The following is a 22,608-nucleotide window of genomic DNA, read 5'->3' as shown; positions in this document are numbered from 1 at the left end:
CAATCCTCAGCATTATAGATGGCTCAAAACCACTTACAATGGGATCTGATGCCCTCTTCTGTCATGTGGGCTTACATGGAAATAGAGCATTCATATACATAAGATACATAAATATTTTAAAAATTAACAAAAGGAATTGACAAGGGAAGAGAAGCTGAGAACTGGGGAGAGGATATAATAGTAGTAGTAATAATAATAATAACTAATTATTATTAATACTTATTAAGTACTAATTAAGTATTGTTAAGTACTAATAATTATTATTAATAAATATTATTATTATTTAACAAAAGGAGTCAACATGTGAATATAAAGGTTAAAGGTCATTTCCTGTCCCCTCAAATCACACCATGTGGAAATATGGCTCTCAGACTCCTAAGTGCCTGAGACTGTTGAGATGTTTGTCTGGAATGGGGGATGTGTGGCTGGAGACTCACAATCTGGAGCTCAAGCACCCTTGCCTTGTGTCAGTGTCACAGAACCAGGAGGAGCCATTCTGATGCAGCAGTGGGGGTCTAGTCCTGTCCAAGCCTCTACCCACTCCTTAGATGTTTAAATAGCCTTTGTTTTCCCCAATTAAATGAGCTATTCAATGAAGCCTGCCTCCCCAGAAGTCTGTTTCTCTCTGTGCCCACCCATTGCCTCAGGTCTCCATCACCCCAGGCTGTTCCTGCCTCCTACTTCCTCCCCTCAGGATCCAGGAAGGGCAGGGGATGTGTAGCCTAAATGGCAATTGAAGAATAAAGAGGAGGACCCTCCTAGAAAGTGGTTGTGGTGATTTAAATATGCTTGGCCCAGGGAGTGGCAATAATAGTGGGTGTGGCCTCGGTGAGGTGGGTGTGGTCTTGTTGGAGGAAGTGAGTCACAGTGGGGTTAAGCAATGAGACCCTCCTCTTAACCGTGTGGGAGCCAGTCTTCTCCTAGTGCTCTTCAGATGAAGATGTAGAGCTCTCAGCTCCTCCTGCACCATGCCTGCCTGGATGCTGCCATACTCCTCCCACCTTGATGATAATGACCTGAATCTCTGAACCTGTAAGCCAGCCCCAATTAAATGTTGTCCTTAGAAGAGTTGCGTTGGTCATGGTGTCTGTTCACAACAGTAAAACCGTAAGACAGAAGTTGATAGCAGGGACTGGGGTATTGTTTTATTTAGAGGAATGTAGATTTTGAGACAGGGTCTGGAAAACAGCGGAATGCATTAAGTGGGAGTTTAATGAGCTATCCTAGTAGAAATACGGAAGACTTTGTTGTTGAGTGGTTTGAACTGTGCAGTTCTGGCTGAAGAGATTTTCAGTGGAGAATTTGTTTGTGGCCCTTCTATTCTTGACTCAAAAGCCAGAGCCATATGTCTGAAGCTACCAAGTTCTGCTGCTTGCTGCGACTGGAACATCTCCCATCCCACCCGCCCCCACCCCCATTCTACCACCATCCTGTTCTCCAACTCCCTCAGTGCCTAAGCTGGGCTGTCCTGGAACTTGCTCTGTAGATTGACCTTGAACTCAGAGATCTGCATGGCTCTGTCTCTCGAATGCTGGGATTAAAGGTATGTACCACCATGCCTGCACACAGTTTTTCTTCACCTAGAATTTGCTGTGTCCCAGGCTGGCCTTGAACTCAGAGATCTGTTTGTCTCTGCCTCCTGGGATTAAAGGCCTGTATGTACTAATTTGCCTGGGCCTAAGCTTTTCATGGCCACTATGGCTCAAGATCAGGATCAAAAGCATGCCCTCTGTTTCTGGATTGTAGACTCACCACTATGGGAAACAACCTTTAATTTTCACCCAGAGTAATGATTACACTCTTGTCTCTGGGTTTATTTATGGTGTTGGTGATGGAATCAGGTGGGGTCTCATGCTAGACAGTCACTGTCACAGCCTGGTTTTCTTCTTAGGAAATTTTCCCTTTTGAATAATTTATAAAAAAAGTAAGAACTAAAGGAATTCGATTTTTTTTTTACTTACTCATTTTACATCCCACTCACTGCACCCCTCCTGCTCACCACCTCCCACATCTCTTCCCCAATCCTCCCTCCCCTTCTCCTCTGAGCAGGTGGGGGTCCCCCCAGGGTTTCTCCACACCCTGGCACATCAAGTCTCTGTAGGGCTGGGTGCAACCTCTGCATCTTTCTGAAACTAAATGATTGGGCGAATTTACGGTTGAGTTTTATTCTATAGAAACAAAATGTTGCTTTTTAGAGTTGGTTTCATTCAGTGGTTGTCAAACTTTGTTCTGTAAAACTTTTATATATAAAACCATTCCCACATGCACACACCAAACCCAGACACTATTGCTGATGCCAAGGAGCGCTTGCTGACAGGAGCCTGACGTTTCCTGAGAGGCTCTGTCAGATCCTGACCAATACAGATGTGGATGCCCGAAGCCAACCATCAGACTGATCACAGGGACCTCAATGGAGGAGTTAGGGGAAGGACTGAGGAACTGAAGAGGCCTTATCTGGCATCAATGGGAGGGGAAGCCCTTGGTCCTGGGAAGGCTCGATGCCCTGGTGTAGGGGAATGCCAGGGCAGTGAGGCAGGGGTGGGTGGGTGGGGGAGCACCTCATAGAAGCAGAGTAAGTGGGGGTAGGATAGGGGATTTGCAGAGGGGAAACTGGGAAAGGAGATAACATTTGAAATGTAAATAAATAAAATATCCGATTTAAAAAAGAAAAAAATCAGACCTAGAATTCTAATTGGGTAGGATATTTATTAGTTAAAAATAAGCTCCTCAAAGCTGAAATATATGCTCAGTGTTAGCCAAGTGGCTGTTGGGAAAACCCACATTTGAGCTGCAGATCGGACCAAGGTAGTATGGTGGGCACCTGTGGCTTTCTGTCAGGCTTGTGGCACAGCTGTCACCGCTTTATATCCATCTTCCTAGCTGCATGCCCACTAGTCATCAACTGTCTGCTTTGCCTGAGTTGCAGAGTATTGAGAAATCTTGCTCATTGAAGATGGCATGCAACTGATAAAGATTTTTTTTTCTCTCTTTCTTTTTTTTTTTTCTTTTTTCTTTTTTTCGGAGCTGGGGACCAAACCCAGGGCCTTGCACTTGCTAGGCAAGCGCTCTACCACTGAGCTAAATCCCCAACCCACTGAGCTAAATCCCCAACCCGCAAGATTTACTTAGTATATATAAGTATATATAAGTATATAGTATATATAAGTATATATATAAGTATATTCTGGTGGTCTTCAGACACACCAGAAGAGGGCATCTGATCTCATTACAGATGGTTGTGAGCCACCATGTGGTTGCTGGGAATTGAACTCAGGACCTCTGGAATAGCAGTCAGTACTCTTAACCTCTGAGCCATCTCTCTAGCCACAAAGATTTTAAAAAAAACAAACAAACAAACTACCTTGCCATCCAAATAGACTGTTAACCTACATGCCAGAAACAAAAAGTTCCTTAATACATTGTACAGCAGTGATTCAATTTGCTGTGAATGGGAGGCTGGTTGCTCTCCTTGCCTCCTCTTCTGGAGTAAACAGGCTGGGCATGGGGTTACCATGTAGGGTGTTTTTCCCAGACTCCCCTTTGACTCTCTGAAAGTATGTTCACAGAACTAAGGCCTCCTATAACATGGGAGTGGATTCTCTCTCTCTCTCTCTCTCTCTCTCTCTCTCTCTCTAGAGACCACATGCCACCTCTTCCGAGACTAAACAATGCAAACCAGACTGGAGATTATAGGAGCTGAGACCTAAAACCTGGAATAGCTACTTGGAGTTGGAACAACTCTTAAATAATGGGCCAATAGGTGACATTCATGGTGACTTGAGAGGTTGGGACTCTTTGATAGATGCTTAAAATGAATGAATCATATCCCAAATAATGTTTCAAACTGGTAAATGGATACAAGGAAAATCCAAGCTGGGTTTCAACTTAACAGAAGATAGGAAGTCAGTGGCTGTGGTTTCAGATCGCTCGAGACAATTAATGTCTGGCTTCTCACTGGTCTACTTTGGGGACAAGTGTCCAAGATGAAGGCCCAGAGCTCTCTGCAGAACGGATCAAATCCTTGCCCTCTTCTACTGAGACCAGATTTTCACTTGCTTTAACAAAAACAATGTATTACACATTAGAGAGATTTTCTAAAATGTAAAACAATGCCATTTTAGGGGGTGTTTTTCTGGTAAGTGTGGTCTGATGAATGCTGGGTCTACCGACTTCTTTAAATACACTCATGTAGTTTTGCTATGTCTTCAGTGGCACATCCCATTATCACAACTTCTTAGGGTCTTTAAAGAGGGTCTACATTTCAAAGCCCACCCACCTCCAGGTCCATAATAGGAGCAAGTGACTTGCTGAGGAAAGCCACTTCATATCACACAATAGTAACTCCAAAAGATCCGTGGAGAAGTAGTTGTCTAGTCACCACTGCTGTACCACGCCACCACCATCACCATCACCATCACCAGCACCAGCACCAGCACTGTGTCAGTGCAGCGTCTGCTTCTCAAAGACAAGCTTGGTTTCTGCTTCAATCTCATGTTCAGTTTGCACGTATACACTACAAAAGCCAAGTACTGAAAGCTGCCTATCCCAGCATTTGGGAGGTGGAGGCAGGAGGGGCAGGGTGTCAGGGCTAGCCTTAGCTACATAGCAAGTCTATGAAGAAAAAAAAAGCAGTTCTGTTCTAACATACCTGTAAGAAGGTTGCTTTTTTTTTTTTTAAGATTTATTTATTTTATGTATGTAAGTACACTGCCGCTGTCTTCAGACACACCAGAAGAGGGCATCGGATCCCATTACAGATGGTTGTGAGCCACCATGTGGTTGCTGGGAATTGAACTCAGGACCTCTGGAAGAGCAGTCAGTGCTCTTAATTGCTGAGCCTTCTCTCCAGCCCAAGGGGCCGCTTAGTAAGGCTAGTATTGATTCTTTTGACCCTGGGACGGGGCTGGGGGTGTAGCTCAGTGGGAGAGCACTGGCCCAGCAGGGGACACCCTGGGCTCCATCTTAGCATCAGAAATCAGTGTATTCTGCTTGCTGACCAATGCCTGCTGTACAGGACACTGCTCTGGAAGGGCAGTGCTGGGTGGGGACAGGCTGTATCCCTGAGCCCACAGGAGTCAACCATCTCCTGAATTGGGCCTTTTCGCCTTAGCATCTAACATAGTGTAACCCCCCCGAAAAAGAGTCCGAACACTTAGTTTTTAATTCAGATTTCCTTTTAATTGAGCAATTAACTTTTAAATTGAAAGTACATTGTTTTCATACAATATATTCTGGTCATGGTTTCTCCTCCCACTTCTCCCGGATTCTCCCCACCTACACACACAACTCAAAGCCTTCCTTTTCCTTAGTGAAAAAAAAAAAAGGCAAAAATAAATGAAAACAAACCACACACACAACACACACACACACACACACACACACACACACACACACACGCGCGCGCGCGCAAAGCATGAGAAACATATACCTGCTCTCTCTCTCATCCCATATACACAAAACTGGAAACCATAATCCACAAGCAAAAGACCTGTAAGGCTATTAAAAACAAAACAAAAAAACTCAAAATACCAATGTGTTTGTTTTGGCCAGACAAAGCCAAACCAAAACTCGCCCCTAATACCCATGAATTTGTGTTGACCAGCTACTGCTGGGCATGAGACCTACCCATCCTTAGGTATGGTTAGTATATTCAGTAAGACTGCACTGGAGAAAACTAAACACACTCACTCCCTCAGAGACAGGCATCCACGGTGCCTAAAGCCAGCTGATGAGCCTGGCTGGTGGACAAGCTATGCTGATTCTGTGTAGCCTGAGGGGTGTGTGTGTATGTGGTGTGTGATGTGTTTGTGTGTTTGAGGGGTGTGTGTGTTGTGTGCTTCTTGTGTGTGGTGTGTGTGATGTATGTGTTTCTTGAGGGGTGTGTGTGTGTGTAGTATGTGTGTGTGTTTCTTGTGTGGTATGTGTGTGGTGTTTCTTGTGTGTGGTGTGTTTCTCCTCAGATCTTTGCTGTTTCAAATGCAGGTGACTGGCACAGAGCTATCATTCTGGCCCTAAGAAGATGAGGACAGGTCCCATCCATTACTGTGAATGCCTCTCCAAGAAATCAGTGACTGCAACTGGGTTCTCAGGTGTGTGGCCACCAGTAATGACAAATTGGGCTTTCACCATGACAGTTCGTGCTCCCTTGACAGTACATACAGATCTCTCTTGTTGAAATAGCAAAGATCATAGGTGTGGGCCATCTTTAATTCTTTTTGAAAAGTCACCAAAGAAATGAAGCCACACTATCATGCCTCAGAGGTTTATAGGTATTATCCTGCAACGTGTTTTTTTTTTTTTAAAGATTTATTTATTTCATGTATGTGAGTACACTGCAGTTGTCTTCAGACACACCAGAAGAGGATCCCATTACAGATGGTTGTGAGCCACCATGTGACTGCTGGGAATTCAACTCAGGACCTGGAAGAGCAGTCGGTGCTCTTAATCCCTCAGTCATCTCTCCAGCTCCGTTCCTATTCTTGTAGTTTAAAAATTATACTATTTTTATGAAGGAAAAATCCTGCCAGGCAGCAAGCATATCCACGTGGCCCCTGGTTTGGTATAGCTGTCTCCTGCCAGCTTGGATTTGAGATTAATTATGAATACAGTCAAATGCCACTGCTGTCACCGTTTGTCTTTCTTAGGGACACATTTGGGGGCTGCAGAGATGCCTCGGTGGTTAAAGGTACTTACTGTATAATCATGAGGATGAGAATTCAGGTCCTAGCACTTAGAGAACAATCTAGGCGTCTCCTTTATGCCTATGCCTCCAGCACCAAGGGAGTCAGACGGGTTTGCTGGGGCTTGCGGTCTGAGAACACGCACCCCAGGTTCAGGAAAGCAGCCCTCGCTCAAAGCTTCTGGCTTCCAAATATCACTTATACTCACACACATAAATACAGCTTGTTTTAAAAAACAAAAAACATAACTTTTCATTGAATTCTCCCAGGGAGCATTCTACTCTGGAGCCAATGGATCCCACTGTCAGCTCTGAGGACAAGACAGGCTCCCCTCCCTCAAGTGCCACCTGCGTTCATCCACCCACTGACTCCTTGATAGGAAAGCATCCCTTCTCAATGCCATGTTTCTGACCTTGTTCTGTAGCTTGCATTTCAAAGTGTAATTTAATTTTCTTGACTTCTGCCATCCTTTTGCAGATTAATGGCAGAATCAACATCAAGAACCAGAGAGAAAAGGTTCGTATGGGGACTAAAACCTACACCAAAGAACAGTGCTTTGAGTTGTTTTGGGTGCAGGAGAAGTTTTCTCCAACACCTAGACCCAGTTCCTGGCAGGAGGGGGAGACAGGATGGGGACAGCCTCAGGCCCAGTGCTCAGTTACAAATGAAACCGGCCTCTAAGAAAGTGGGTGGGCCAGGCCATGTGGGGTCTGGAAGCAGGGATGGGAACAGCACTAGGAGTCTTGGTTTCTCTTGGGCTGTCCTTCCATGTGATGGCTACAATGTGGCTTCATAAAGACCCCACCAGAGAAGCTGGCTGGTGGGCCCAAGTCCCCCATCCTCCCACACGCACCGCCACACAGAGCCAGTGATCCACAATCAAGAGAAAAGATATTTAATTATTTCTCAGTCTAATTACTCTTAAAGCGTTCAAAGTGTTTTCACAAGTGCAAGGGGAGGGATTGTTCTCAGCCAACATTTACCAGTGATTCCGACACACGCAAAGAAACTGCCAATCACGGTGCTTTATACTTACTTTAATTTCTGCACTGAAAAAGAAAAAAAAGGTAAAAACATGACAAATTACAGCAACATCATCTTGTCCTTAATCTTGCTCTTGGGGCCAGAGTTGGGAAGAGACAGGGAAACATTGAAGCGTGGTAATCACATGACCAGGACACCTCAGTCTGGCTAACCAGGGCTCTACTTGTCTGGACAAGCACTGTCAGCGCGCCAGGTCAGGAACAAGACAGACAACAGTCAAGATACGTTAAAAAAAAAAAAAATTCTCATGATTCCATTCTTAAAAATCAAGCACAAAATCTGACAATGAGATCAAGGTTCACATGTCCCCGTGGGATCGGGGATAGCTCCAGGGAGGCAGCCGTGTAACATGACTTACAGAGGAACAGACCTGCTCTACACAGAATGCTGACAGCTCTGCACAGCGGCTGCTCCTCCCCAGTGCACTGCATCCTGCATGAGAAAGGGGAGCCGTGGCCTGCTCCCTACCCAGCCCTGGTAAGCTGCAGAGCCGCAGGGGCTTGGGCTGTGCTTGGAGGCTGCTGCCTCTGGAATGCTCCCCGCTCACGGTCTGGTGGGCTGTAAGTTCTTAGGCTCGCTCCACTGCTGTTTTAGTGCTCGCTTTATTTCTTGTGTGCAAACTGTTACTGTCTAAAGCTCTCAGAAGGACGCGTACAGACATGGACACCCTGAAGAGAGGAGGGTACTCGCAGGCCCTCCCCACTCCCAGGGCAGGCAGGAAGGGGAGCGTTACAGAAATAGTTAAGAGAAGGGTGCTCCGAGGCAGTTAACTCTAGTCCCTGATTCGGTCCGTGGGGTGAGCGGTGTCCTCAGTAGGTGATTGTCCACTCCTTCACAGAGGCGTCATGGGAGGTGGTGACCAGTGTGTGTTCGTCCAGCCAGGCCAGACTGCTGACGTGGTGCAGCCGGTGGGCATCTGGGAAAAGAGTAGAATTTGAAGAAATGGTCCCATTTTGCCTCTACCTATATTTAAGAAGAGAGAGCCACTGGGCCAAAGCCAGAATCAGAAACTACCACAGTGACAGTTCCATTTTCACAAGGACAAGTCTGAGATCAGACGCAAGAGCAGGTGAGCCAGCAGTACCTCCTGGCTTCTGACCACCTACACCAGTGATTCCGCTCTCACGGTCAGGGTGATCATGCACATCACCAGTCAGACAGGATGGAACACGGGTCCACAGGAGCTGCACTTAGAGCCGAACCAGACAAGCAGGGAAACCAGCCAGCTTCACAATGGCTCTGGCTGTACTCAACACAGACAAAACAGCTACGCTTTAAACACTAGAATATGACCAGTGCCTGTATGCTGTGTACACTGCTATGCTAAACACTGTTAGCTGACACTAACAATGGTTTGAAGTGTATCAATGGGTACATTTTATGTTGCTAGGCCATTTCTCATGGAGGACTTGAGATCTTTAGATTTTGATGTCTGAGAAGGTCCTGCTCCTAGTGTCACATATGGCACTTGAGTGTTAAGAAATGTATTGAAGACCTGTCTGGTCCAACTGCCATCTCACCTGTATTATTCTTGACTCCAGCCATGAGAGTGGCACCTCTGTGGTTCATTCAGCTCAAACTTCTCAAAGTTCTAAGGGGCCTCTAAGTTCCAGGAAAGAGGTCCCCCTATAGGATCCCTGTTCCTTATACCTAGGTGGCTCCCAGCCTGGTTCAGCAGCCCCATTCAAGTGTGGCAGACGTATCTCCAGAAGGAGGTCAAGCCATCCTGGTCTTAGAACTCTAAGTGCAGCACTCTCTCCACAGCAAGGCCAGCTCCAAGGACCTTCAATTGGGAGTCTGAGCACAGCAGACTGATGCTATGTCCATTCTATACACTACTCACCCTGACACATTACCTTCCTGATCCATTTCATTTGTGAATTTTCTAGATTCCCTTATAAACCAAAATGGCTCCTTGGAAGCTATTTCAGGGCTCTTCCTCCTGGTCTGCCTTTCCTGGACAGTGGGCCTGCCTGACTTGTAGCTGATGGAGGTGGTCTCGGGATAACGTTGTGTCCCAGTGAACACAAGGCTATCATCTGAGGAGCAGGTAGACCATGGGGACAGTACAAAAATGGCACTCACTCAGGACCCTAACATGGAGCGATCAGCAGGAGCAGTGGGAAGACGCTGGATAATCAGGTTAAAAACCCTGTCTCCTTGGAGAAGCATGGTTCCAATTACCCTTCTACATGGCTGTGGGTAAGGCACAGATGGGGTGGAAAGGAAAACATGTCAAAGCTTTCTTTCCCTCATGTATGTCCTCCATTTGGAGATCAAGGGCTCTTACTGGAATGAATGTCTCAGGACTCCTCTGCGGGCCAGCAGAGTGCCTGCTGTGTGCTGGAGGGAAGAATGGAGCCACATCTCATCGGGTCACTTCCTAAAGCACAGACCCCAGGGTCACCATGAACAGGGTACTATTTCTGGTGAAGCCCACACAGCCCGGGTCTGAGACCCAAGGGTGGGAGTTACCTTGAATCTTGACTTTGGTCTCTGGGTCACTCAGTGTCCACACATATACCATCATGTCCATGCCGCCAGAGGCAAAGTGTTCATTATCTGGTGACCAGGCCAGGCACACAATTTTTGCATGGTGTCCATAAAAAACATTATTCTCCTGGTACAGAAAGAAAACAAATGCGTTAGTATCAGAGCTGAGGCCAGAGCACCATGTGTCCTCCCAGCCAGCCCGGGAAGAAACAAGGAGCAGCCCCACTACCTGATCACTACCCCCGGCTCACAGCATCCTCTCAAGAGCCCCACCAGGTGCCTGCCATTCATGAAGATGAAGACATGGCTGAGGAAGGCAAAGCCCAAGACCCTCTGGCTAGAGTACTCCCCCACGCCCTCCAGGATAGGATGGAGAGGTCTGCACCCTACTCACCGAATAGCCATCAGCTACACTGAACACTGTGACCACCTTGCTGGCATCACACACAGCCAGGAAGGCACCGTCATGAGAGTAGGCCAAGTCTGTCACTGGCCCCTTGGCCTCTAGGAGTTTGCCTTCATCCTTTAGTGTGGCACCCAGGATGGAGTACACACGCACATTGCCATCCTGTAGGCAGACAGAAAGCAGTCACTCTTAACATAAATATCATGAGCCCTTACGTAGGAGAAAGTCAGCCTTTCAGTAAAGAAATGCTCTGCCACAGCTCAGTAGGCAGTGTGTGCCCTGGGCTCTACCTGCCAAGAAATGGCTGACTCCTCTCCACAGACCCCCTTAAGTGCTTCACCTCAGCCTCTTCCTCAGAAATGACTGGACCCCAGGGCTCCCAGTCTCATTCTGGGTGTTGTCTGGCTAAGGGGGCCCCATAGATAGTGGTCTTGATTCCTCGAAAGGTCAACCTGGAGAAAAGTGCACAAACAGCTTCCCAGCCTCTAGCGATATCACTTGTACAGGGCAAGCTGCATCATACGAGCTTCTTGTCACCATGTGCCAGGTATACCTTGTGTGATGGCTATTCTTGGTTGTCACTTGACTAAAATCCAGACAGGTACACCTCTGAGGTTCTCCTCCCCCCTCTTAATTAAATCACTTGGAGAGAGAAGATCTGCTTTTAACATGGATCACTGAGGTAGGAACATGCACCTTTAATCTGGCCACACCTCCTACTGGCAGCCTATATAGAGGACCTGGGAGAAGGAAGCCTTGCCTTCTTTGCTTGCTCTTGTTGGCAAGCCCATCCTTTCATAGCATTCGAGCTTACTTCTTTGGGAGTCTGGCATATACTGAATGCCTTGGCCTTCTCTGAGCCCCAGATCAGATGCCAAGGTCGCTGGATAAAGAAAAGGGCCTTACCGAGCCACCAACAGCTACTGTGTCCCCACCAGGGTGCACAGCAACAACTTCAGGCTCGTAGCCAGGGTTGTCGATGCTGAAGCATTTCTTCTGGTCCTTCAGAAGGACAATCTGTGACATGGAAGATGTAGTCAAATCAGTGGACCCTTGAGACACTGATCATCAGCAGGAAAACCGAGTTCTGGTTAGTGGCTCTTGGCTCTAAGCCACAACCTTGGTCAGTCTCAACCTTTTGATGGAGGCACTACCTTCCTCCCCATCAGGACTATGCTACTGTTAGTTGATGGCCAGAACTTGAGAAAATGTTCAGTGACGGAACCATGTGAAGTGCTGGTCTCTGAAGGGTAAGGGATAGAATCACCAGGAAAGGACTTGACTCACTACTACTCTGAGACAACCGGCAAGTTCTACGCTGCTTTAAAATAAAAGTAGGAACTGTGTGTGTGGAGAAGGCTACACCACTCTCGGCCATGCTGGGGCCAGCCATATTTAGCTGAGTGACAGATACTTCCCTGTGTCCACTGTCAGGGCTCTAGAGAAATGTGGTGGACTCATCTTGACTAAGCTACCGGCTGATTAGGAGTCCAGGTCACACACAGACCTTGGATTGTCCTCGACAACCAGCAGGTAACATGGTGTATACATATGCATAGGGCACTAAGAGAGGGAACAAAAGGGACCAGAAAGGCCTGGTATTGGCAGGGTGCCTGCTCAGTCGGAGGAAAGGTTTTGGCATTGCTGACATCACCAGTCGGTGAAAACCCTTCTGTGTGGGAGCTGGTGCCCTGAACTGCTAGGACACTGTAGAGGAATTTGCCATTACCTTCTGCATGGCAGGTAGTCTGAGTCCCTGCTTTCACCTACCTTGGCTAATTCTTCAGATCAGCCTCAAGAACAGGGTCAGCTTACAGCCACAATGACCTCAGTTGAAGTAAGTGGGGAGACAAGGTGTCTGTCTGAGGCCTTGCCATAGAAAGTCGTAAGTCCTCATACACTGTCCACCAGGGCCAGGTGCTGATACAAGGCTGGCAGAGCTGCCAGAGAAGTAGCCTGCCCAGGGTACTGACTGCATGCAGCACATTCCTTTGTGTGCCCTCTGGCTGGCCCAGACTGAGTGTAGTAATTATTTGGCAGGAACATCTGATTATCTGGGACACAGAATCCACTCTCTTTTCAGGGAGGGGCAGGGAGCTCCTGAATGGCCCTTTCTTCAGCAGGGTCTATTACTCATGCCAACTGGAACCACTAGTCAGTTGCTGGCCCTAGCCACATGATGGGATGCTTGGGTTTGCAGAGATGACGTGGTGAAGCAGAATTTTACACAAAGTAGGTCAGGCACAGATGTGAGCTGAGGGCTCTGTTCTAGCCACTCTAAAGGAAAAAGTATGCAGGGACTTCAGCGTTAGAACCTAACGTGGCCTGGGCTTCACCTTATCCTCATGTGGCAGTGCCATTCAACAGCTAAGCTATGCAAGGAGTAGGACAACTGTATCTTCCTGACCAGCCTCAAGAGCTAAGAGAGGGTCAGGAATTGGTTCAAATCATACAGCTCCACCAGGGAAAGGCTAAGATAAGAAGGATAATGACTAAAGCACATAGCTGAGAGCCTCAGACCCTTATCCAGCTCTGCCCTTTTCCTGTGCCTAAGAGCAGTGACTCTGAGAAGCCACAGGCACAGCCGCATGAGCCTGCAGCACAAAATCCTGGCTACAGGTTCTGTCAACTTGACATAGTGTAGGAGCCACCTGGAAGACATAACCTCGACTGAAGAATTGCTTTAACTGGATTGGCCTGTGGGGCACTGTCTTGTCTGCTAATTGACTCAGGAGGCCCCAATTCCTTGAGCGTGATAGCATCCCTAAGCAGTCCTAGGATAGGTAAGAAAGACTACTGAGCATAAGCCTTTAATAGACCAGTGAGCAGCGGTCCTCTAGGGTTCCTGCTTTGAGTTCCTGCCCTGCTGGTCCTCAATCATGAACTATGACCTAGATTAAAAGCCAAATAAACCTTTCCTCCCCAGGTTAGTTTTGGTCTGTGTTTTATCACAGTATCAGAAAAAGGAAATCAGGACATGGGTGGAATTCAGAAACTATTACATCTCATATCCCACTACTTCTGGACAAAATGTAGCTAACCATACCTGTCCAATGCACACGACCACGGTATATCCCCCAGGGCCAACAGCTACACACTTTGGCTGAACATCCAGTTTCACAACGCCTTGTCCACTGTTGGGGGGTGGGGAGAAGGGAAGGACGGGCAGGTTACTTCCATATTCAAGTAGCTCAGTGTGTATCAATACACACACTGCAGACACTGCAACCACTTGGCAGAAAATCCTACTGTAACCTCTCCTGAAGGGCAACCTGCTGAACTATGAGTGACAAGAGGGACTGAGTCTTTTCATCATGAAGGGAGACCGCAGTAGGGAAAAGGTGACAGCAAGAAGTAGAGGTTAGAGGAGCTGGCAGCTCTTCCTGTCACCTATGCTAAATGCATCCGTACCATCTCCCACCCATCTGCAACTTTCTAAGTACATACAGGACTGAGGATCTTCTGAGGATCACAGCCACTCTTCCCAAGAGGGGAACTGGAACTCCAATACCTTTAATGAAGACCCCAGTTCCCCCTTCTATTAGACAAATGTTATCAAAGCTCATCTAGAATAATTTCTAGCAACATCTTTCTTGAAAATGTTAACTGGCAAGCTAACACAGAACTAGGCTAAGCCATGGCTGGCCTCCAGGGTACCCAAGCCCTCCTGACCCTGGTAGGTACAGGCTGAAAACTGGACAACTTTCACAAGTGATGTCACAAGTCAACAGAAAGCACACAGCTGGGGGCCTTGCATTCTGGGGCACCTTCATTCTTAGATGCCCAGCGGTCACTGGTCAGAACACAGAGGACACATACACAGGTCTGCTGCCAGTCAGATCCATGTCTGGGGTGAGGGGCTCATAAAGATATCCCCCAAGATCCCATCATTCTCCAGGCCAGACACATTCCTAACAGGATTCAAGTCAAGAAAGGCCATGATGGGAGTCATCAGGACTACATGATGGATAGGAGTAGAGAGCAGGGCTATTTGTCAGTTAGTGTAGAGAGGTCTTGCGAAGGTTGGTGAGTCTGCTTCTGGGCTGGCTCTAGTTCTTATCTGCTCGCACCTATCATCATTGTGGATGGATACCTCTGATTCAGTGTCACATGCCCACTTATACCCTAAAAGGAGCTTGGTCCTCACACCCAGTACCTGGCATGTCATGAGCCTTTCAGTGTCACCTGACTTTAAACAACCTAAGCTCCACTGCCCCTGCTTCTACTGACAGAAAGATACATAGGAGAGCAGATAAGTTAATGACTCGTGGGGCTGCAGTCTGCTTTGGGGCACGGTCTACACATGTAAGCCTAGTTACTAGAGCCCTGTTGCTCAACATGCTGGGTTTAGCACCTGAATGATGTACAGAACAAAGAGAAAGGGCAGACAGGAACCACCCTTGACCTGGAACCTTCACAGGTACCTGTGGCTCATGCTGGGCCTCTCCAGATCCATGCTAGCTTCCTCAGGCAGGACTTACCTGTAGTCCCTCAGTGTGAGGTTAGTATACCGCACTGTGTCGTCCATGCTGCAGCTGACCAACTGCCCAGACTCGTCCACAGTCATCCTGGACACCTGATTTGTGTGGCCTTTTCCAGAGAAGGAGTCATTCTCTCCTGTCTCTGAATCCCAGTAATGTGGGGTGTGATTAAGGAGAAACCAGACATCAGGATGGTAGCACCTACAGCTCTAGGGAGCCACGGCTGCCCTTCGCACAGGCAGAGGATACTGCAGAAAGGACAGGAGGTTTTCCTTTTGGATGGCCAAGCTTGGGATTTCAGTGAGCTAAGGCAGTCTGAGCCAGAGGGTAAGCCTGGCTACTAGCCAAAGGACCAAAGCAATAAACAGCACAACCTTCTTTTAAGAATGCATGCAAAGCCAATGTACTGGATAGGAAGACTCACTTGTCTATGATGGCCATGACAGCTGAGATGCCTAATGTGTAAAAGTCTAAAACTGAAGTGTCTGAGTATTGATACAATGCCACGATAGGCCAGGAAGGTCTATGACATGTGGCAGTTGCAGTCTGAACACAGACACACAAGAAACACTGTATAGTACTATAACCTCTAAACTGTAGGGTACACATGAAACAAATGAATTTCAGGTTTAAACTTGGATCCCATTGCCAAGGTAGACATCTCTATGTAAACTCCTAGGAGACAAGAACAAGGGTAAAACACTTTTGACTAGAACAATCACAGATTGTGTGATGTGCTCTAACTAGCACTACTGACTGCTCCTGGAGCAGCCTCTTTGAGGTGGGCTTCTGCAATGACTATGGAGCACCACGTTCAGAGAACAGCATGGTTCATGTGGCACTTACTACCCACAGAATATGAGTCAAACGCTCATTTTGTATTTTGTCTTTCCTGCATCAGTAGCCGAGGCTCGGACTACCTGCAGGTCAGCTGGCTGTGCCCCAGTGTTCAAGTAACTACTGCCCAGATGCTACTGGGTACCATCCTAGGGTAGAGGAGGCCCATCTTACAGGGGTGGTGTGTGGATGCTAAACCTCGGGTGCACTGGCATAAGGTGTGGCTAAAGCGTATAAAAGAGAATCCTTCCAAGTGACCATCATCATTTCCGTGGGAGCTCAGTATACAAGCCCTGTGGGAATGGAAATACAGACATGGGCACTAAAGATTTGAGTGTGACTGCAAAAAATGCATAAGGACATAGGTGGTGCTGATGGCCCTGGTTACACTACAGGGCAGACTGGCCCAAGGGACTGCTTGGCTACCAGCTGTGACACTTTTCCTTGCCTAATGGTAGAGGGTGGATTATCCACCCTTTCTAGGCTGGGTGATCTTCCTGGGTCTTGTGAAAACGTGAGACAAAGTAGGATTGGAAGACTTGGTGTGACGTACTGAGACAGCCTGTTCCAGGAAGCCAGCAACATGTAAGAGGTCATCATGCAGAGGCAGCTTCCAGTGGGTACCCAAAACAGGTGACAGCGTGAGCGCAAGCATGGCAGGCATGCCTCTAATAGGTTACAAACCTAAGAATTCGCAATTGACTGGGGATGCAGGGCACAGAGAACGCACTCCCTCCTGAGTTCTGGCTCCAGCTCTGTTGTTAGCAGGCCACTGGTTTTGGGAAAGGTACCCTCTGGGTTCCAGTTTCCCCATGTTTAAAGCAAAATTCTCCTGCTGAAGGGTCTGTCCATCCTGAGCCCTAAGATCCAATGATTTAATTGCTAGGGACAGAACTTGACACAGCAATGCAGCATCATTACAAACAAAGGAGCTCAAGTGCCGAGACAGGCACCAAGCTAGTTTGAGCAGAAAGCAGGGCCAAGGCCTTCTGCTGCCCGAGGCCTGGAGCGGTCAAGGGACCAGGTGCAGACAGGTGACCAGAGGTCAGACTGCCTAGTGAGTGCAGCTGGGGCTAGAGCCATCTGGCTGGCCTGGCCTCTAGCACCATGGGAACGGAAAAGTTCTCTTGCCAGTGCCTGTGCCAACCACCCAGTCAAAGGATATTAATATGGCCATCATGGCTCCCAGAATAGATGTAGGATTTGCCACCATTTTTGTGCACTGTCAGACACTGGATGGATTTACTGTGACCCTGAGAGAGAAAGAGAGAGACAACAGGATGGGTTGAGCTGAGGTAGCATGTACTCACAGGCTGAGCTGTGCTTGGACTCCAGCTGACACTATCTATAAGTAAGTTCCGAGCCACTCACTACCAGTCACCCATCTCCCAGTCAGCCGGTCTGACAAACTACCAAATGCTGCTTCCCTCAATACCTAAAACCTACCAGGGCTAAGAACAAGGTCTACGTCACACAAGGACCTAAGGCACCTGTAGAGGGAAACCCTGCCTCTGCTGTTTCCCATGGGCATATCAGCTGGGTCTCTCATAGGGAGGGAGGCAGCCAGGATAGAATTAGACAATGGACATCCTGTGTTCAGGCCCTCCTTGGTATTAATTTTTCCTAGGACTCCTCACTACAAATGAAGCAAGAGACCTTGCTGTGTACATAGAACTTTCTAGAGGGGGCCTCTCACCATCTCTGTTATTGGTTCAGATAGCACTCAAGTGTCCACTAATTTCAGCCTCTCCTTGGGTCCCACTAGCCTCTGCTGTTTTCCAGAACCCTTGATGGCTGTCAGGTCTGCTTCATGCTTGGGATTTTCTCCTTGCATCTTGTCTCAGGGATTCCATGGGTCTCCTTTGTTGCCACAACGTGGCATTTACCCTCAGAAAGCAGTGACAGACCCAGTCCTTGGTAGAATACATTGAATAACTTCTTAAAGACATGAGCCCAAGCTGTCTCTGTTCAACCCAGCACAGGCCTCACAGGCACTGAGCATACTGCCTGGCCAAACCTGCACTTAGCAAGATTTCAGGGGGACTCACTGCCTATGGCAACAGCCTTGCTTGAGTGATTTAAGATTTCAGTCCTCACTACAATGTCTAATCCTCTCTGGGCAGAACTGTTTAAAAAGTTAGTATTCTAGGTGATTCTGACATAAGCTTGAGAAACATAGGCTAGAGAAAACATCACAAAGGCCAGCTCCAGAGACCCTGACTGAGCCCAGTTGTAAGCCCTTTGCTATAAAGCTCCTAGGTAAGGGAAGGCCATGTAAGTCTCCAGGGACGACAACTAAGAGTCACACTGCAGTCTCAAACGTCTGCTTCACTGGAACAGCCTGTGTTCTCTGTAGCCTGAGGATGGCAGCTCCCACCCAGCACGACGCATACAGCTACACAGATAGGCTGAGATGTAGGTGTCTCTGAGATAATGATAACCTTAGAGCTGGCCTAGCCAAGGAGCATTAGCAGGACTCTATGAGTCTTGCACAAGAGGTAGCTCACAGCAATAGTCAGACCAAATGCTTACAAGACAGCCCATCAGAAATTGTTCTTCTGGGCACAGGTACTGGTAGGGGACTAGGTCTGCCTGACTTCTCACCATTAAGACTGGAGCTACAACTTCACAGCTGCAGTGGTAGCCCTGTTTTGTCATCTGTCGCACACACAGCTATGATCTGAGATCCAACAATAGAGGGGCTCCCAATTCTATCCTCAGGGCCTAAACCAAGTTACTATGGGGCTGGGAGGTCAGGAGGCCTCTTGCTTCTGTACAATCTCACCTACTGAATGGAGATGTCACCCTGTATGTTTCAGGCCTCTGGAACATGAACCCTCTGGCTGGGTTTCACTGGAGCAGCTTAAAATGAAAGCTCTGGAAACTATCAACAACCAGGATGGGGGCTGAGGCATGGAACCTGTGTGTTGGATAGTTCTAGGTCAACTTGACACAAGCTTAAGTCATCTAAGAGGAGAGAACCTCAATCAAGAAAATGCCTCTGTAAGACTGGGCTGAAGGGCATTTCTTAGTGATTAATCAGGAAGGGGTCAGCCCACTATGGGTACTATCACTGGGCTGGTGGTCCTGGGCTCTAGAAGAAAGCAGACTAAGCAAGCCAGTAAGTAGCACCATTCCACCGCCTTGGCATCAGCTCCTGCCTCTAGGTTCCTGTCCTTTTTGAGTTTCTGTCCTGACTTCCTTTGATGATTAACATTCATATCGAAGTATGAGCCAAATAAACCCTTTCCTCCCCAACTTGCTTTTGGTCATGGTCATGGCTCAGTCAGACATGGCAAAGGTGATCCTAGGAGCTGTCCCTACTACAAGGTCTCCTGAGAGGCCAAGGTGACAGGGGCAGATGGAGCTAGGGAAGCACAACATAGCCTGAAGCATCTGGCTGGAGTGAATCCCAGGGATGGTTTTAAATCTCAAGTTATGGTCTATCCAGGGTGGCCTTCTGGGCCTCCATTGGAGCCTTGGTAGTGTGTACAACTTCATTTGCTCCTGTCCTCTACTGCTGTGAACCCCAGGGTCTCTTTCACACTCATGTTCATTTTCAAACTACAGTATGATCCAGGTTCATGGCCATCTCCCCGCTGAGCTCATAGCTGAATGCTCTCCTCATTTATTCACTCCTCCCACCCCTTACCCTCCATACTCTTACCACCTTACCTGAGGGCCTCCCACCTCACCCTCCTTGCTCTATAACCTGCCCTAACACTCAGAATGTTCCCACTCTGGTACTGCAGTTGTGAGGTACAGCCCAAGTCCTAACAGAAGGCCAAGTCATTCAGGAAGTAGTGACTTCCTGCAGCAAAGAACAGTGGCCCAAAACCCCCAGACCCCAACGCTGCATTGCTCACAGTACTTCCAGGAGGTTACTAATGCCCCCAAATACCAAGCTACTTCTGCCAAAGCTCCTAGGGCCAAGGAAGCCTGACATCGCTCCTCCACTTGGTCATCCCTGTCTCCCCTCCTTCACAGTAGACCAATGGAGTCTGTTTTCTATCCACAGCATGCCTAGAATAAGACTTACCTTGATGACCCGGAGGGGCTTGCTGGGGTTATTTTTGTCCAGGTAGTTGATGTATCCAGACAGGGAGATGCTAAGGAGGTGGTCCTTCTGCCAGAGGCAGCCCAGCTGCTGGTCCAGAACATTGGAGCCCATGGGAAACGTGCTGACCACAGAGTTTACATTGACATCCCAAATCTTAGAGGTTTTGTCTCCAGAGGCAGATAGCAAATGGGTGCTATCAGGACTCCAACTAATCTATTTCAACAAAACAGTGTCACGTGTCAGAGGGTTGGAAATGAAGAAGGAAATGAAGGAGGTGGAAGGATGGACCCAGACCCCCCAGGGTTCCTGCTCAGCCACTGGCTGCTCTACCACCTGACTATGACCTTTAAAACTCTGTGCCATGGCTCAACTCTTAGCTGTTTATATCAAATACTCTCTAGCTTCAAACAATCTTTGATAGCTATCAACATAGAACTGGATAAATTAACACTAGCAGCTTGGAAAACATTCGTACTCACGGCATAAATTCCTCCATCATGAGCCTTGCTTCCTCCAAGGGCACACACCTTTTCTCCTGTCTTCCCATCATAAATGAAAATCTTCAAGAAACAAACAAGTTATGTAGAAGCTGGTGCTGTGTGCTATTAGCCCACCATCTCCCCAGCAACTGTAGCTGTACAGTTGGAACCTTGAGCATTCTTTGAACTGCAATGAGAGACCTATGTCTGCTGAGCTTTGTTAACACCCTGAGAAGCGGAGAATAAGGAGCACTGTCATGAGCCTGCCTATGTATAGCCTCCTTCTCTGCCCCAGTTCTTACCTGGCCATCAGCACTAGCTGTGGCAAATCTGTTCCCATCAGGAGAGAATCGCACACAGTTGACAAAGCGGCTGTGGTCCTGTGGGAGAGAGGGCTGTCACAAACTTGACAAAGCTTGCAAAATCTCTCTACCTAACACATGCCCTCCAGTCCCCACCCTCCCAAACACAGGTAAAGTCCATCAGTCCACAGGACACTTCAGAGCTTAGAGAAGCTCCTAACACAGGAAAGATCCATCAGTCCACAGGACACTTCAGTAAGATCCATCAGTCCACAGGACACTTCAGAGCTTGGAGACGCTCCTAAGCAGGTCCAGCATGGCAGTCAGCTCAGCATTCCTGCTCCTGCCCAGTCACTGCTGACTGGAGTCACTCTTCAGTCAGGTCTGCCTCCCTTATCAAGTGCCTCCTGATGCATTCTCTTCCCTCTGGGGCCCCAGACTGCTTATTTCCTAGATTGTTGGGCTCTGAGATAGCCATGAGGTAACTCCTGCTAGGCTTATTTAGCTCTGGGGATGTTTGCTGAAGAACAAATGCCTTTAAAAGAAATCAAGCACTGGGGGCTGGAGAGACGGCTCAGCGGTTAAGAGCATCCGACTGCTCTTCCAGAGGTCATGAGTTCAATTCCCAGCAACCACATGGTGGCTCACAACCATCTGTAAAGAGATCCGATGCCCTCTTCTGGTGTATCTGAAGACAGCTACAGTGTACTTATATATAATAAACAAATAAATGTAAAAAAAAAAAAAAAAAAAGAAAGAAAGAAAAAGAAATCAAGCACTGGCTGTGACTTTTAATCAGAACTAAGTTTGAAAGAAAGGCCTAAAGCAGGCCAGGGCAGTACCCAGTCTTGGGAGGCAGTGATGGCACCAAAGGTCCCTGCTCTAGTTATGGAGTCTCCCTAGTCTGCCTGTTCCACAGAAAGAAAGGAGCCACATGTGTCAGCTCACTTCTGGATCCTTCTATTTGGACAGGTATCAGAGCACTCTAGAATTCAGAGGCTAAAGTGCCCATTCCAAGAGAGCAGAAGCCTAGAAACCAGAGAGTGGACCGAGGGGTGTGGGTGGGGGGTGTCTAAGAGGCAAGTGAAGCTCATCACTGTGTGAAAGGGACATTAGAGTAAAGCAGGTAACAAGTACTCAATTCCAGCCTCTAATAAGTTCCCCGTCACTGGTTCCCTGGGGTCGGACACAGAAACATCTAGTACTTGCATGGCCAGATGTAGGATGATCCTGGAGGCAACACTGGAGGCAACTCCTAGGCACCAGGTCCTCAAGTAAGGCCTGTGACCAAGCTCCAGAGCCCCTACCTTTGAGGGCCTCTTTTGGAAAAGGCACAATCTGGCAGGGGTGAGGTTGTGTGCCCTAGCAACTAGAAAGTTCTAAGAGGCAAGTAAAAGCTAGATAGCAGACAATAAACGGGGTGACAGAGCTTACATGAACCCATTTAGAGCCTTAGCTCATCATTCCTTCCTGTAACTCAGTCAGACAGCAAAGTGTACATGGGCAAGAGTCATGTCTGCTCTTGAAATAGACCCTGTGTGGCAGGGAATAGCCAACAGCAGCCCATTAGCCAAAGAAAATGAGTGTTAAAAACAGCGTTTCCCATAGGGAGGGCCCTGTGGTGGAGAGGGAGAGCTGTGGCAAGTTTCACTGAGTCCAGAGGTTGAGCCACTTCGCACGGCTACCTAAATCCTGCCCTTTGCTGAGGCAGACAAGGCTTGTGGTTCCTAGCCTAGCGGTCCAGAGGGATCACATTTAATCTCACAGGTTCAGTTCCAATTTCCCTGTGTGAAGTCATCCCCTTCCCCTGGAACTACTCTTGGCCA

At 47.9% G+C, this 22,608-nt stretch overlaps 1 protein-coding gene and 1 long non-coding RNA gene across 3 annotated transcripts in view; one reads left to right on the top strand and one right to left on the bottom strand.

Moving 5' to 3' along the window:
- The first annotated feature begins 908 nt into the window (after window positions 1-908).
- On the top strand, window positions 909-7,737 carry LOC134481771 (uncharacterized). Its single transcript, XR_010057569.1, has 2 exons — window positions 909-1,032; window positions 5,983-7,737. It is a non-coding gene; the product is annotated as an uncharacterized LOC134481771 (long non-coding RNA).
- The window catches only part of Wdr1 (WD repeat domain 1), a 33,849-nt gene continuing 18,795 nt past the window's right edge, over window positions 7,555-22,608 (bottom strand). The window contains exons 6-15 of one of the 2 annotated variants that reach the window (NM_001014135.1): window positions 20,783-20,860; window positions 20,481-20,561; window positions 19,981-20,214; window positions 17,107-17,194; window positions 15,105-15,261; window positions 13,670-13,757; window positions 11,530-11,640; window positions 10,612-10,785; window positions 10,200-10,344; window positions 7,555-8,640 (exon numbers count right to left, since the gene is read on the bottom strand). In NM_001014135.1, the coding sequence (NP_001014157.1) occupies window positions 8,534-8,640; window positions 10,200-10,344; window positions 10,612-10,785; window positions 11,530-11,640; window positions 13,670-13,757; window positions 15,105-15,261; window positions 17,107-17,194; window positions 19,981-20,214; window positions 20,481-20,561; window positions 20,783-20,860 (1,263 nt within the window). In that variant the 3' untranslated portion in view covers window positions 7,555-8,533. Of the gene's footprint in view, window positions 8,641-10,199; window positions 10,345-10,611; window positions 10,786-11,529; window positions 11,641-13,669; window positions 13,758-15,104; window positions 15,262-17,101; window positions 17,195-19,980; window positions 20,215-20,480; window positions 20,562-20,782; window positions 20,861-22,608 lie in introns of both variants that reach the window. The other variant, XM_063273355.1, reaches the window with a different exon arrangement.

Source organism: Rattus norvegicus, chromosome 14 (genome assembly GCF_036323735.1).
Source record: "Rattus norvegicus strain BN/NHsdMcwi chromosome 14, GRCr8, whole genome shotgun sequence".
NCBI classification, from domain to species: Eukaryota; Metazoa; Chordata; class Mammalia; order Rodentia; family Muridae; genus Rattus; species Rattus norvegicus.
This window is presented reverse-complemented; position numbering and strand designations above follow the sequence as displayed.